We start from the raw sequence: 17041 nt of genomic DNA on the forward strand, positions 1-17041 counted from the left end.
CTTTTTTTCATTTCATCCCTAGTATTCCCAAATCTGACAGGACGTCCATCCATAAGAACCTGTTCATTGCTCTGATCTGCGCCCAGGTCATCCTGCTCTGCAGCGGCTCTGCCATCCACAACAAGGTACAGGCACTTGATTTACTCTTTTATATCGTAATAGTATTAAGGTGTAGTCCTAAGGTGAAAGTCGTAGCTACCTATTGTGTTTAGATACAAGGAAACACATTTCTGATTTACGGTTATTAGAACGATTTTTCACCTAGTCAACTACTTAATAATTAAAAACATTTTAAAATTCCATGGCAATAAGCCTTTTATAAAAAATGACTTTTAAGCTTTTCTCTACCGTCTCTACAGTCTATTTCAACCCACAGCCCTGTTTTTTAATAGCTTCCTTAATGAGACTTGAAATCTAAATCCATACTGGGATCCTAGTAAAACAAATGCTTTGTCATTGGATGTTACACAAGTAGCTAATGTGGTATCCATCAGCTAGAACACATGGTTCAGCCTCTCAGTAGTCGCCCAATGGCCTGTAGTTGGTTTGACCCCTGCTCCTTTGACCCCAGGTCATGTCAGGGTGGGCTTTACCCCTGGGGGCAGCTGTCTGCTTGTTGGAAATTCATCAAGTGGTTTCAATATATATATATAGGATTAATGACCATCAGGAAGGTAATTTGTCAGATTTTAACAAGGTTTTGAACACATGGTTTCCAATCCAGAGCTTTTCACGATGAACAAGTCTTAAGGGCTTAAATGTTTTGCATGACATAGTTGCCTGGAGCGAATCTTCTAAATCTGATCTTATCTTATAAATCATATATTTTATGGATTGTATGGTATTCCTAATTTTTCAACCAACTCTAATTGTTCTATCCACTTTTGCCCCTCGTTTTAATATTTTCTGAGCATAAAATGTTATAACATTCTTTAGTTCATCAACACTGTAAAATATTTCAGTATGGCAAATGGTGTAAATTAGATAATAGTGAAGCCCTGTCACCTCATTCATCATCTACGGCAGTGAGTTGCCCATTTAACCTCTGACCATCTTAACCTCTGTTTGTATGCATTTGTTTCAAGACAGAAACCTCTCCTTTATTGGAAAACGTAAAGGCTCCACATCCATTCTTCTGTAATTATTGTATTTCAAATGAGAAATTGGCAACAACATTTATTAATTTTTACGTCTGGAGGTGTTAGAAGTTCAGTTCATTAGGACTTGTCTTGAGAACAGGAGGTCGGATTGAATTTTCAAAGTGAGAATAATTTCTATACAAAATTACGCTTGCAAATAAGAGTAAAAAATGAATGTGCAATAAACCAAAATGGATACTAGTCTAATTATGTTTGTCAGATGGAATTTGCCAATTCATATTTTTTTCTTTTTGTTACTGTTTCAGCTGAGATCCTAATCTGAATACTTGAAATTGTATCTGTCTACATGCTGTTTTGTAGGTGGCGTGTACACTTGTGGCAGCACTGCTCCATCTCTTCTTCATGGCAGCCTTTAGCTGGATGCTGGTGGAGGGACTGCTGCTCTGGAGCAAGGTGGTCGCGGTCAACCTAAGCGAGGAGCGACACATGAAGTATTACTATCTCATCGGCTGGGGTACAGAGACTTCACAGAGCCAAATCACTCTCTTCCCTCCTGCAGTGAATGTCTATGACTGTGTCAAGGATATTGTAAAGTTATGAACGTAAAACCATTTGGATTGCCCCTTTGTTTTTTTCAACATTTTTTTCTGATTGACATGAAACTGATGATAAACATTGATTACATATCGTATACCATATGTGTAGGAAATATAATATAGCACTTTTCTAAAACCATAATATGTGTTTGCCTCACGTTTGGGACTAATTGCATCACAATGGTAATTTCCCTTGTATTCCCCTCCCTCCTTTCAGGTCTGCCTGTGCTGATAGTCACCATCACGCTTGCATCAGCCTCAGGCAAATACTCAGCCGACGGCTACTGTTGGCTCAGTGTCCAGAATGGCGTTATATGGGGCTTTGCTGGACCTGTCATCTTCATCATCATGGTCAGAGTTCAATCCTAATCACAACATTTAGTATCTTGCTAAAATAGTAAAAAATACAAGGCACATACGGCCATTGTGTACTTGTAATTCTTTCCTGTAGTGCTCTACATTAGGTTTGACAATGTAAGCTGATGTACCAATAAACTACGACACAATGTTTTGATTTTTAGAAACCGCAGTCTTTTTCGTACATGCTTCTCTTTTTGTTTCCTCTCCAACAATCTCAAACCCCTGAGGATGTCAATATGCATTTCTCACTTCCATATTTATTTACTTGTTTCTACTAATTTCTTTGTAACGCTGCCATCTCTTATTTCTAAATCCTTTTCTCAGGTGAATATCTTGGTGCTGACCCGGGTGGTGGTCATCACCATCTCCACAGCCAAGAGAAGGTCCATCATGTTGGCCATGGGCACCAGTCCTGTGGAACAAGCCTATGAGCAAATCAGGTATAAACCACAAGGAGGCGCAATTTATCCTCTTTTTTTACTTTTTTTAAAGATTATTCACCCAACCACAGGCCTTGGAGCAGACAAGCTTTATGCAATGGGCGTCAAATAAAAAGCAGCCGGAAGATTTTATATTGGATTTGTCATTTTAAAAAAGGGTGTCTCATTTGTCAAACTATATAGGGAATACATTTTGAATGAATTGCATTACTGTTCATGTAAAAAGGCTTCAATCTTCGACCACTTTAAATGTTTTGAATATATCCAGTCTTTGTGTTCTGGTATCTTTCAGTGGTGACAGGATACACAAATATTCCAATATTAGTTTCTCATACTTTTGTGCTTTTTATTTTTTATTAGCAGAATATTTTGACTTATAATTGTATTGGGGCAATTTTGTTGCCACATTTCTGAAACCACACATGAAAACATTTGATTAATTGGAGATTCTTATTATTATACAGAATTATTTGTAAGGATAAGAGCAGTAGGCATGGTCGTTATTTGAATCAAATTACTATGAAGATGGATTTTAGGGGGATCCTCTGAGTTAAAATGCATACAACAAATAAAATGTGATTTCTCAGCAGCAGACAATAGCAGCGTTTTAACTGTCCGGCAAGAAAAACATACTGATTAAAATTAAATGTACCTATATTTTTATAAAATCGTAAAGGATATTTTGTTATACTAACAAGGTGGGATGCAATATATACATCTTTATATTACTTTATTTTTTAATCATGTACTACTTGTAGCTGCAAAGTTTGAATAATAATGAAAGTAAATAAAATGATGGTTGTGTGTTTGCAATATTTTATAAAAAGCCATATTTTTTTTTTAAAAGGACACATTCATGTAAAACTCTGCGGGTGATCCAGTAGATGTTCCCCAGCAGGCTTACATATGATCCTATCAGTGAAAATCATGTTAAAGTGTTTGTGTTTTTTCACTACCTCAGCACACTCACTCACAGAAGGTGCTTTATGAAAGTTCTCAAAGCAGGCCTTGAACCATTTGGCACCCCTGGGTGGCAGCCGTTTTGGAAACTCAAACACATTCCTCCGTTGAATAAACTAGGACTTGCCGCCCGCCATGTCACACACACACACACACACACACACCATCACCACACACACATGGACGTCCCTCAAATCTTCTCTTACTTCTACAATCCGGTACGTTACCTCCTTTCCGTGTTTCCTGTGGTGTTTCGGTACAGTTAGGCTCCTATCCGTCGTGTTGGTTATACCGAAAGTGACGTCGGGACACAAGTTTGGGTGTGTGTTGTGTGTGTGTGTGTTTGTGTGTGTGTGTGGTGTGTGTGTGTTGTGTGTGTTGTGGTGTGTGTGTGTGTGGTGTGGTTGTGTGTGTGTGTGTGGTGGTGTGTGTGTGTGTGTGTGTGTGTTGTGTGTGTGTGTGTGTAAGTCCGTATATTAATAATTAGTTCGTGTGTGTTAAAAGTTGAGATTGACAAAACTAGTCGGGACTACGTCTAATTGTATTGTGATGTCTTTGTTATGTAAAAGTATCTTAAGGCTCAATAAAGTATTTTACCATGAAGGAGGACCAACAGGTCGTTGTAAACACCCAAGAACACGTTTTTACCGTCGAACGTCCGACGGAACAAGGTATTATGTTGCGGACTCGCCAGACCTTCCGAGTACCCTCACTGTTGAAGGGTGGAATGTTAGGCGAAATTAAGACAAATCTCCCTTAATAGAAGCGGCGAGTTCCACGTACGGTTTTGCGTGGTCGCACACACAACACACAACACACAGCACACACACCACACACACACACCACCACTACACCACCAAACACACACACCACCACACCACACACACACACACACACGCACGCACACACACACACACGCACGCACCACCACACACACACACACAACACACTGTACCGCGCCAACGCCCGTTCAGATCAAATAAGTTGGAATAAACTAGGACTTGCCGCCCGCCATGTCACACACACACACACACACACACACACACACACACACACACACACACACACACACACACACACACACACATACCAAATTAAGGCAGAAAAGGTGACTACAAAGAAATGCATGCACCAGTATACATGTTGTTACAAAATAATTAGGCATATCATCTGTTGTGTTGGGTTGCCTCCACACTCGTAGGATTGAATCATTTTGGTTGATTTATTTCAATGCAAGGACTGACTGTAAATCAAACAAGAAAATGAGGAGCAAAGAGACACATTTTGTTTACAAATGTCAATAGAATTCTGATCGCTATTTAACAGTAAATTAAGACCAATCCATCTGTCTCTCTCAGATGTAGAACTGATGGCAGAATAAATACAATTGAGTTTGTTGCCATCTAAATATGATTGGAAACAGCCATACGTCTTTTTTAATAATAGAAAAATGTAAGACTAAATAATGCAGCAACTAAAACTCATGAGCAACTTCAAATAAACTTGATCAGTTTATAGACATTAAAATGTTTTATTTTTCTTCAATGAGAAACAGAAAGGTTTTCCATTATATATTGTAATTCCTTCCTTTCTCGTGGTGAGGCTACACAGACTGTCAAGGTTTTTATTTGTCAGTGACAAGGTTGAGGCAGAAAGGAGAAAAGGGAGCCTTGGTCTGGCTTGTGTTAAGCAGGTGTTTTATTTTAACAAGGAAAGTTGATTTGTATTGCTTGTTTGATTATTTCTCCTTTTATATATTCAGAGGTCAGCATATTTGTTGTTATTTATTGCGTATCGGCATTGATTTTCTGCTTTTAGTGCTTTAATATTGTGGGTCGTTCTGTCACACATTTTGAGAAAGGAATACTTTCTTTAAGCCCTGCATAAATATACAAATCAAAATGTTTCCATGTGTAGTACACCTGTGAGCATCACATCTCCATTCAAAAATGGCCCCAACGAGAAATATCGGTTTTCACATGGAAACCCACCTTTGTTGCCTATATTCCCACTGCACTGCAGTGATGGAGGAGAAGTAGAGGATAAACATAATTCTCTGACTGGGGCATGGAGCCCCACATTACCCAGCTTCCCCAGCATGTTCAGATCCCCCGCTGCAATTTGTAGTTGTTTTTTAATCAGCTGTATCTTTAATTGAGCTGTATATTTAACTAGAAAATCAATAGAGGTTTTAGCTGCAGTCTGATCATTAAGGCCCCTCGGTTGCCATAAATAGTTTCTGTTTCCTTCTCATGTCTAATTATTTTTTTCCATGTCGACAGTAATTAATACTGAAGGGTTTTCTCAGCTTTTATTATATGACTTCAATGCTTCACATGTTAACACAAATTATGTGATTGTGTTTCCTGCACAAGCTTGTGTTCATTCAGCCTTCCACCCGTCAGTCAGCATTTATTCTGTTTGTCTACACGCCTTCCTCTCTTGGTCATTCCATGTCTATCTTTTTGACTTTGGTATTTTAATTGTAACAGTGAAAAAAAGCCATGTTCGTTTATCATTATCTTTTCTCACTATGCATTCTGTTACTCACAACACGTGTCATAATTCGTATATATTTCAAATTAAATTATGCTATTTATACTTTTACAAAGTAAGTAAGACGGTGATGGTGCTTGCAACTTTGGCCTCGTTTTAAGTCCTCAAATATCTCTTTTGCAGCACAACATTAACAAACCGATCCTAAGAGAATACCAACAGTGCTCAGTGCGACCTCCTTTGAATGTTGTTGCATTTATGAACTTCTTTTCATATGGTCAGGGCGATAACATGACCATTCATTCTCAAAAACATAAAATAACCGATATCATTTGGCTTTTGTGTGTGTTGACTGGGTTTCTGGGTAGCTGCAGGAGGCCTCTGGTTATACCCGGCTCGTCTGACACAACCATGTCACAAAGCTTCTTTGATAATCCGCAACAGGTCAGGACACAACAGACACCCTACCGGGCACCAAGCTGTTCCAGCGACACACTCTGTTGACCCCACTGCTCTCTGCTCTGCATGGGGTGTTGGGACACTTGTAAGGGCAATCCTCAAAATCCTCTGCAGCTCTAAATGTATCCATCCATCTTGAACTGGAGTACTTACTGTGGTGCTGTGGCTGTTTCTGTTCACTAATTGAAATATTGTGGACTTATTTGTACCATTCTCCTTGGATTTGATGGCTTTTGATTTCAACTTTTGATTTGTTGATTAATGAAACTGATTTTTCCAATCAATACATTTAATATTGTATCTGGATGAAACTTGTGATTTAGAGTGAAATATCTTGTTTGGATTGCACAGGAATTCATGAAGGTCAAACTATTTTATTCAGTATAATACCTCTAAATCCACAGTGAAATGTCTGAACTACTGGGATATATTGCTGTGATTTTTCTATACAGAGACCTATGGCCTCTCTTAGGAATCCTGCATATCCTTGATACTAAACTTGGTGAAACCCCTGACTTTGTACCCATTGTTACAGTGAGGCTGACATTATTGAAATGTCTGGATGGATTGCAGTGAAATTAAATAAACACATTCATGGTCCACAGAAATTAGTTGTAAAAATATTGATGCTCTAATATATTTATATACTAACATTATAATTTGAATCATAAAAGCAAGTGTTGTTAAAGATCCAGTACATTAATTATAACTTACATTACGACAGAAGACGGTGTGCAATGCCACTGATCCCTTTGGGAGGGAGAACACAGTTAAACATGGTGGTTCCATAATGCCTACTCATAAAGATGATGAAATGTGTAACAGCCTTAACAACAATACATGCTAAACCTGAATTGGAAGGCAGGAGATACAAATAAAATACAAAAATAAAAAATGCTCACGTTTTTTTAGGAAATCGTTTTTTATTTGCAGCTGTTGTATTTTCAATGGTGGCAGGCAAAGCAACATAAAGCTTAAGCGGCAAGCCTTTACTGTTAAATCAATAAAACAGATAATGTTGACAAGCCTTTTTCATTGCACTCCCTAAAGCCCTCCCTACTCTTTCCCCTTTATCCTGACAACACTGTCTGAAGTGCTTTTGCTGTTGGCGTTATTTTTCTCAATAGAGACCAGGCCTTTGGAGCAAATATACTGCGGACCTAACACCCCTGCATGTCTTCTGTACTCTTCTCAGCACCCAAGGCTTTTGATTCATTAACTGGCGCCAATTATGCTCAGTTTGAGTGAGGTAGCATCCTCCACATACATGTATCTAAAACACTGTATCAGCACTTCATCACTCATGCACAGAAGTTGTTTATGTGGATTTGTGACATTGACAAAACCTGAAATCGCACACTTGATGTTTTATTCTTCCCTAACTACTCTGACGGTTATTGTGAAGCATTTTATTTGTTTTTGTAGTTATTATATCACGCATCTTTGAAATGAGCGGGTTTCAAATGATCTATGTTAGGAACATTTTTAATGTCTAACTTAAAGGGGACCTATCATGCAAAATGCACTTTTTTACGTCTTTTATACATGAATATGTGTCCCCGGTGTGTCAGGGAACTCACCAAGTGTCAGAAAACACAACCCTCTCTCTTTTCCTCCATACCCACATCTCTAAAAACGGGCCTGCAACGGATCTGATACAGACTGATCCAGATTTGAAATTGTTCTGACGTCAGAAACGGGGAGCTCCGCCTATATGGGCAACTCTCCACCTATCAGGGGAATGAGAGGTTGCCGTGGAATGGTAACAGCATGGTAACATGACGCTCGTGCCTCGCTGACCACGCCGCACGCTGCAGCTCATTTGCCACAGAATCAGCCCTTGTGAAGACAGGGCTGGAATACAGCAAATAGAGCGAAATGAGGCATGGCTAAAATGCATGATCTGTTTGGTATTTTGAAAAAAAAACTTCACAGACAAGTTTTATATAGGTATTGCTCTACAATATATTATTCAAGTATAGCATGATAGGTCCACTTTAAATTAAACTTAGATCATCAAAAACACACAACTGTAATAATGTATTTAAGTTTGACAGCATTTGTGGGGGGATAAAGAGTTTTAAGTTGATATGCTGTTCCTCTCAGTAGATTCTAACTTCCTGAGCTAGTAGTTTTTTATGAACATCTTGACCATAAATACAGGCATGCCTCATCTGCTTCCCTATCAAGCTAGAGATAAATAGCATGGCGTGCTGCTGCTGTGTGTGTGTGTGTGTGTGTGCGTGCGTGCGTGCGTGCGTGCGTGCGTGCGTGTGTGCGGAGGGACGGGGGTCTCTTTTGGTAGCCCATAAATCGCTCCACCCTTTGTCATCCAATCTCTGGGCAATGTCATTCAAACCCCGCACTATCCATTACCTGGGTATAATAGGCTCCTGGCCATGCAGTGTCCATCTTATTATTAGGCCATAACTTTAAACTATCAATAACTTTGAGCTGCAGAGGGAGGAGGTGGGGGGGAGAGACATGAGGAGAGGGAGAAAACAAAGTAGAGAGGTGAGGGAAGTTCGGGAGTCGTAGAGAACGCGTTAGGGTAACTATCATTGTCCGCAAGTTGTTAAGAGTGCAGTTTGTTTCATAACTTTGCAGGCAAGTTATTTGTCAAGAATGTGTCCTTTTCTGTTTCTGTTATGTCAGTTTGCCGCCTGAGGAGGGCAACCCTGTGCCTTGTCATCACAGTGTGGAAATATGGAGAAATCAATAAGAGAATTTATCCCAGCCGTTTCATTCACATCACATTAAGGGATTTTATTTGCCAGCAACTGATGACAACATTGTTTTCCTATTTCTTATGAAATGAACAGACTGGCGAGCGGTAATGAGATTTCAGAGTCAATCAGTAAAGCTTTAGAATTTAGATTTATCATTTTACTCAGGGTTAAATGTAAGTTAACTCTGTAACCAAAAGAAGCTGAATATGTCTATGCACTAACTGTGTAATGCTTTATTGGAAATTCTGAATTTCAGAAGAAATGTTGCACACGGTGTTGACCCTTCCTCACTTGCTAATATCACCGGCTGGAAGTGGTAACACTATTTAAATAAGCATGAAAGAGCAGCTCGCTTTAAGGTTTATTAGGGACCTTTTAAAAAAAAAAGAAAAAAAAGTAGTACATTTGATCATTCAGTGTAATTGTTTTACTCATCATCGAAAAGTCCCGATTTTTAAAGATCACAAACTGCTTTGTTTTTACATTATCTTTTTGCATTATTTTCATTTTACACGGGTGTTTCTGTAACCACAAGTAGACGATGGGGATTTAAATGATGGACACATTCACATCAGACCATTTTAAGCCATATTAGACACCGAGTGGGAAAGCAGCTTTTTTACCTGAGGCATAGTCTTAATGCAAATTATTGCTTCATTATGAATATTTGTTTTCTATTGAAACAAATACAGAACCCCCTGCTTCAATAACATACACTCACACACTTGGCTAGTGGAGCATGACATGAGAGTGTATCCAAGATATAGCTATGGTCAATACAGTGTTGCTCTGCTTATTGATTTTTGCCTCATGGGAGATTTGTTGTGTGAGTAAGCAACGCTTTTACAGCATCAGAAGTGACTGTTTGAGAGGGGGGGATTATTTCTTTTTTGTTTGGCCTTTGGCTCAGTTACTACAAATTGTATCTGTACTACTGGCGTAAGTGGTTCTATTCCCAGTTTAACTAAGTAAAAAAAAAAATGGAATGCATTATCACTGGCAGACAGGGAAACGCTCAGATTAATGAAGTACATATTTTACAATGCAAACCACTTCTGATATCACAGACCATGGATAGAAAAATAAGATCAAATGTGATCTTTAAACATTTAGCATGTCATTACATGTATTTCACCTACATTTGCTTTTATTTTGGTCGGGTGATCATATAATATTATAAAGTAGACTTGTATTATGACAATCAACCATATTGTGATATTGCTTTAACTCTTCTCAAAATCATTCATTTGGAGCACACAAACAAATATGTCACTGAGGTTTTTGCCTTACTTCCAAGTTTTTTTTTCTGATGTTTAGGTCGCCCTGCTTTAAGAGCTGATTTACTAACTTGATGAAATGTTGGTCCGTCTTCTCTCAGAATTGTTTCTACAATATTCAAAATTGATTACGGTAAATGGCTCCAAGTTATGGGATGAAGTTAATCAACTCCAAAACATAAACATCAGTATGAGCCTTCTGAAACCAGCACATATTGAATTTTAATTCTGCTTAGCGTCTAAATATAGTTTGAAATGTATTTACTATATAATAGTAATAATATATTTTCCAGTATAATGCAAACCACAGCCGAGTGCACTTGATATTAGACCACGCTCAGAGCCATCTCAATTGTTAAGTAATCGTTTTGTCCACACAGAGGTAAAATCGTGGTCTGCACATTGAATTGTATCTTTTATATTATCAGGGCTTTGCCAGGCCTGTGTCAAATAAAAGTGGGTCATGTTTTTAGTTACACACAAAAAATACAGTTACACATAGTTTCAGTAGATCACATTACACAATAATGCATTTTTAGATAAAACTGTTTTTATAAAAACGTGAAAGGACTTTTTACAAATCTTAAAACGGTCCTCTTTGGATTGTGTGGGTATTTATTTATGCTGATTATATCTTTACAATTGCTAATAATGTACCTAAAACTTTAGAAGGTGTTTATTCCAAAACATTTTCACATGTGCAAGTGATCTTATGATATATTATATTTGTTTTGTCTTCTGATTGTTGAATTGTGCGACAGAGTACAAAATAAACATGTGTGATTGAGGCATGATGATTTTTACGGGGAGCTCTTATTTAGGTATTTAGGCCTAACAGGAGGCAGTCTAGAGTGAAAACTTTCCTATACATTATAAGTGGGACAAAGTGTGCCCTTAATATTACCTTGAGTCAACCTGCAGTTTGAGGCTCTTGTAAAAGCCAGAGTAAAACCGTCTCCTTCCTTGTTGTTGATCTAGAAAACAAAATAAATCACATGTACTGGTAAGTGGATCCATATTGGGGTCTCTGCTTTGCCTAACACTGTCGCTTATTAATCAGGTGTGATTTGCTGTTGTTGCTGTCTCGTAGCAGTTTGGTTTGTGCCTCCTAAATTCTGGTGCATCAAAAATATTCACCCTACAAATTATAATTTATATCTTGACTTCATCCCTAACCCCTTACTGTCCAATATAGAATTGTAGAGCATTCACTGTTAAATTGACCAAGTAAGAAAAAACCGCAACAAACAAAAAAACAGCAGAGAGCAAAAACAGAGAGTAAACCGGTGAATGAAAGATTTTTTGGCCGGCTTTCACTGAGCATACTCCAAAAGTGTGTCTGTGTCCACGTATGACCATGTACCTCCAATCTTACGAAGCTTGAATTCATGTAATTCTCTCATAAGTATTGTAGCTGTGAGGATGTGTGCATGTGTGTGTGTGTTAATATTGTGTGTAACCACTTGTCACCACAACCCCCCTACTGACCAAAGAGTTGGAGTTATTTTAATTTCTCATTTGGCAGAAGAAACAAAAACACCAGAACTTGGACCCAGTTTCCCAGTCAGTCATCTCCAGTCCTCTCATCTGGAGACACACAACGGCCCATTCAAAGCCACATTTTTCCTTTCCTGCTTCCCCTCCCTAACTCTTTTTTGCTGCTATACAATGTTTTAAGTGAGGGCTCATACATTCCTTTAAGGATTGATTATATTGCGGATATTTCGCAAATAATTTGTTTTGCTTTTAATGTCATTTATATTATGACAAGGATTGCATCAGGGTATAAAAGTAGGTAATATATATGTACAACCTATGTAAACCACTTTTTCTTAAGGCTAAAAAGCTGACTCAAACCCAACCAAAATACTGGCAGGAGGAACATGCTTACTGTCAATGTACAAGATATACAACAACAAGAGAGAGACAGCAAATACAATGAAAACATTTAATGGTAGAAGTACACATAAAGAAAAAAAGATCCCAGTCTAGCTGGTAATAACGATGACTTGTTGATAGCTCAAATTTAAATTGACTTTTTTAGTTTTTATGAAAGTTGGATTTTGGATTTAACATATTCCAAAAATGCTAGGAATATACAATATGTCATTTTGATGTGAAATCCACTCAGATTTTTTCCACAGATTTATTTTTAATGTGTCCGTGAAGCTACCACAGAAGGATAAAATAATATATATTTTAAATATCATCAAATGTAATATCAGTAAAGCTTTGGCTGTAACCCTGTCCTTGCCGCCTACTCGCGCACTGTCCATGTTTACATGCACATATACAGGGACACGTGCCGGAGCATACACACGCACACATGGCAAACCTTTCATCGGTCAAATTAAGGAGGGAAATGTTTTTCATTTTGGATTGTTTTAGAAAGCAGGAACCATATTCCCTCAACGTTCTCATGAGAGTGGGCTGTATCACACAACACGCAATTTAGAACAACGGCCATCTCTCCCAATGGAGAGGAGTTTACTGGAAATACTGGGACAGTAAGCAACTGTGGATAATATGCTCTTTTTTTAAACATATCTTTTTAAAAGCAAAGAGAAACACATTTGCCTTTTTCTTTTAACGTACTTCATCTTGACTGCTACTCTGACAAAATGAAAAATAGGACATACAGAAGTAACAGTTTGTAATCATTTGCTGACAAAATAATATTTATGGAAGAAAATACTGTATTTATACATACATTAATAATTCATTTCAAATACTTGTATTCTTTGTTTTATTGAAAAAGAGTACTAAAATACTCATGCTATTGCACACTAAGAGTAGCCTTTAATTACACACTAAACAAATACATTATGTTTTTATAAATGTTGAATTTGATTAAGTGATAACAAACAATGCTTTAAAACAAGTCTTTGCCTTATAAATGAGAAAAAAACACATGCAAGGGTGATGAAAACTTTTAAGTTAATGTAGTCATAGGTAAAATCATGGAGATTTATTTATAAATCCATATTTTAATTAGTGTCTTGTATAATTATGAGGTGGGGTTGAAAAACAAACAAATAAATGCACGACATGATTGTTTGCATTCCCATTGCCTGGGAAAAATAACTTTCCCTTTGAAAAAGAGTCCACTGTTTGCGTTGCATCCTCAATTACCAGCCGCGGCATTAAAACAATATTCAAACGGGATACCAAGGTCAGCGCTGACTCCCACCACGCTTCTCTGAGATGGCACTTATAATGAGGATGTAGCACAGCTTTTTAAGTAGAGTATTTATAGTGTGTTTTGTCTTAGCTTGTTCTTATTTTTTCTATTTTCTCTCTTTTCATCTTTTGCTGTATTTATATGTTTTTTTATCTGTTTTTTAAAAGTTTGAATGGCATTAACATTAGAGCTCTGTTGCACATTTCATAATGCTGTATATTCATCCGCTGGAGGAGCGGACTTCTTACCAAAGACGCTTAATTCAACACATTATCATCAAGGTTTTTGTAGGGAAATGCCTTTTTTAAAAATGGCCATCTAAGTACCCTTGAAACAAACTGAGAATGAGTCACTGAAAGAAGCTGTTAATAAATCAACCTATATTCTCTTATACTGTAAATATTAAGTCTGGGAGTGGAAAGAAGGACAAGCAAGCGAGCGTGGAGCGACTGTAATTCAGATGAGGACCGACTGATTTTTGGGGAGAGATGAAATGCTATGGGAGAGATCAGTTTTAAAAAAACTAGCCTGGGAAAATAAAGAGGTGAGAATAATAGGCTTCCTGTCAAAAGAGGCGAGAAAAATTCCTGTCATTGCTCACGGCGGCACCCCTAAGACCTCTCCTTGTGTTAAACCTGCCGGCATTTATTTGCCTTAGAATTACCTGCCAGCTCAATTTAGTAATAGCCTGTGTCATAAGAAAGCAAACCATCCCCTTTGCCCCTGCCCTACCAGACCTATACGTCTGCACTTCTGTGTGTGTGTGTGTGTGTGTGTGTGTGTGTGTGTGTGTGTGTGTGTGTGTGTGTGTGTGTGTGTGTGTGTGTGTGTGTGTGTGTGTGTGTGTGTGTGTGTGTGTGTGTCAGAGAAGGAGGTAGACAGATAACTCTAATTTGCTTACTTATTGAATTTTTTGTTTGTGCTATCATCCTTGCTTTGATGCATTTAGAAATACCTGTGTGTTTTATATTATTTTATGTCTGTGTGTGTGCGTATATGCATGTCAACATGCGCATTATCCCATCAGCTGACTACCAACTTCATGACCTCACCTCTCCACATCCCCTCCTCCCCTTGTCCAAACCACACAGGAACAACTTCGACAACCGAAATTACCCATGTCCAAACAATGACCGTTCTATTTATAAGTTCACCGCCTTGCCTTTTGTATTGGCTGACACCACTTCACATGTGCCCACACACAAACTCACACATATCAGTGATGGCTGGTGGTGACTATGGATGGTCCTGGTTTCCCTTACCCTGCCACGGTGCCGCACATCTGTAGCTTTGCCCGGCTTTGATGTGTACTTTGTGGGTAATTAGTGAGAACTGGGTCAGCGCAGGGCAAGAAAGCAAAACCCTGTTGTTCTTCTAGTGGCTGGGTGGGATGTGGGGGGGGAGGGTGGGCGAGGGTGTCGGGAGGTTAAAAGGCTGTCAAATATCAGTTCAGGTTTACACGTGAGCCATTTTCTTTAGCTGCATTAAGGTAAAGCAAATAAACGCTGCTGTCTCTCTTCTCTTTCTAAATAATTTAATTAGATGGTTAATGTGATTGTGTTGTGCAGCTTTTATCTAGTTAGATTCATAAAAAGTGGGTTGTCTTTCAAACGGGTTTATAAGACGATAAAGGCCGGGTAGTTTAACTAAACACATGCTGGTCCATGGACCAACTAAGGACAAATAGAAGCAGCTAAATCCCATATTACTTAAAATCCAAAATGGTCCAAGATTAAATTAATATTAGATGGTTTATAACAAATGCACTTGCAACAAATTAGTATTTATTACTTTAATTTTAAACTTGATTTACGCCTCATGATACATTTCGGTTTAGACAGCTGGCCTGTTGGAACAGTTTTCTTTCTACAATAATTATGCATTTCTCACTAAATAAATGAAAACCGCACATAAGTCTAACTGTACCTATACACATTTGTAATGATTCAATTTGATATTCAGTTTCCATTTTAAACATTAGATCTTCTTTCATGCCCGTGTATCAATGAAAAGGGGAAACCTTGGAGAGGTTTAATGGGGAAAGATGTGAAATATCATCCTTTGTTGAGAGACAGCTGTCAATAGCTTAAATTAAGCCATTGAACTTACGTTAGAATACTCACAATATTAAATCCTTATCGACAGATAGTTATGTGTGTACAGTATATCGTGGCCAAACACAATCATAATGTGTTGAGAGTGGATTTTTAACACACATATTTCTAAATATGTATTGAAAAATGCCCCTTGTAATTTTACCAGTCTCTCGAAACAAAATCTTGACAGTACCCACATACAGCCCTTTAAAATGTTGATTTACAGCACTAGCGTTAGACTATAATCACCCGTAAACATGCACAGATCATTAAGAGGCCTTTTAGCACAATGTACATCCCTTGGAGAGATGATTTATTGGGAGCAGGGCGGCTACCTGGGTATTCTAAATACCATTACAGCATTGTGTGAAAGTAAACAAAACAGTATGGATGGGAGCGGGGAACAACAGCTCTGGCAGCAGGACACTGATTGGGATGTTGATCGTCCCCACTGGCCTCTTGCCCTTCCTGCTGTGGCCCCTGGCTTGTCCCCGACAGATACCCTAGGTCATTTCCCATGCGCGTCAACACACAGATATACACTCTTCCCTGTGAGTGTTTACAGACACATGCTGATTCCTATTAATCTGCTTCTTGTCGGGGAAGGGTGGAGGGAGGGTCCTGGCAGGTTGGTGTTGGACTGGGAGGCAGCAGAAGGTGGGTAAAACATTCACACACACAGACACACAACCTGAAAGTCCCGTCTGACAGATTGCACCAGGCCTGGACTTCTTTTTACACTGAGCAGATGTGGTCTCCCACTTGTTTTCCTTAGTAATTATCCCTCATTAAGTGAAAGCATGTGCCAATCAAACGGCTTGGAGAGTGAGAGCGGGGCCCGGGCCAGGGCAAAGAGAGAGAGAAAGAGAGAGGGATGTAGAGAGACCCATAGCCTCATCTCCACAGCCTTCTAAAGCACGGTGTCATTTCAGAGTCATTACTAGATTAAAGGCAAACCATGCCGTGGTGAGAGAGAGCTGCAGCACTGGCACTATTATGGCTTATTTGACTCTCTAGTGGTTACAAATGTGATGATTATCACATTTAACACTTGCCATGTTCAATTATATATCGTGCCATGGAAACTTTTCAATCTTCACTTTCCATCTGTTATTATATCCATTACCATCAAGGCATTTATTTGGTGCGATCATGTCAACAGTATTATACCTAATTGACATTGAATAGGGCCTTATGTTTTAAAAATATAAAATCAACATAATCCAAACACTTCTTTTAATGTGAAAGAGTTGCTGATTTGGTGCCTACTTTTTTTGTAATTGTATTAGTTTTGTTTAGTGTTTTTAACGAAGAGTTTTTTATATATAAATATTTTGTAATCGTAGG

General features: G+C 38.4%; 1 protein-coding gene across 1 annotated transcript in view; it reads left to right on the forward strand.

Moving 5' to 3' along the window:
• Positions 1-17041, forward strand: part of LOC104953203 (probable G-protein coupled receptor 144) — a 78482-nt gene that overhangs the window by 6542 nt on the left and 54899 nt on the right. Inside the window, exons 10-13 of the mRNA XM_010780118.1 lie at positions 23-125; positions 1461-1614; positions 1914-2047; positions 2381-2496. Of these exons, the coding sequence (XP_010778420.1) occupies positions 23-125; positions 1461-1614; positions 1914-2047; positions 2381-2496 (507 nt within the window). The remainder of the gene's footprint in view (positions 1-22; positions 126-1460; positions 1615-1913; positions 2048-2380; positions 2497-17041) is intronic.

The sequence above is a fragment of the Notothenia coriiceps genome, unplaced genomic scaffold (assembly GCF_000735185.1).
Source record: "Notothenia coriiceps isolate Sejong01 unplaced genomic scaffold, NC01 NC01_scaffold00021299, whole genome shotgun sequence".
In the NCBI taxonomy this organism is placed as follows: Eukaryota; Metazoa; Chordata; class Actinopteri; order Perciformes; family Nototheniidae; genus Notothenia; species Notothenia coriiceps.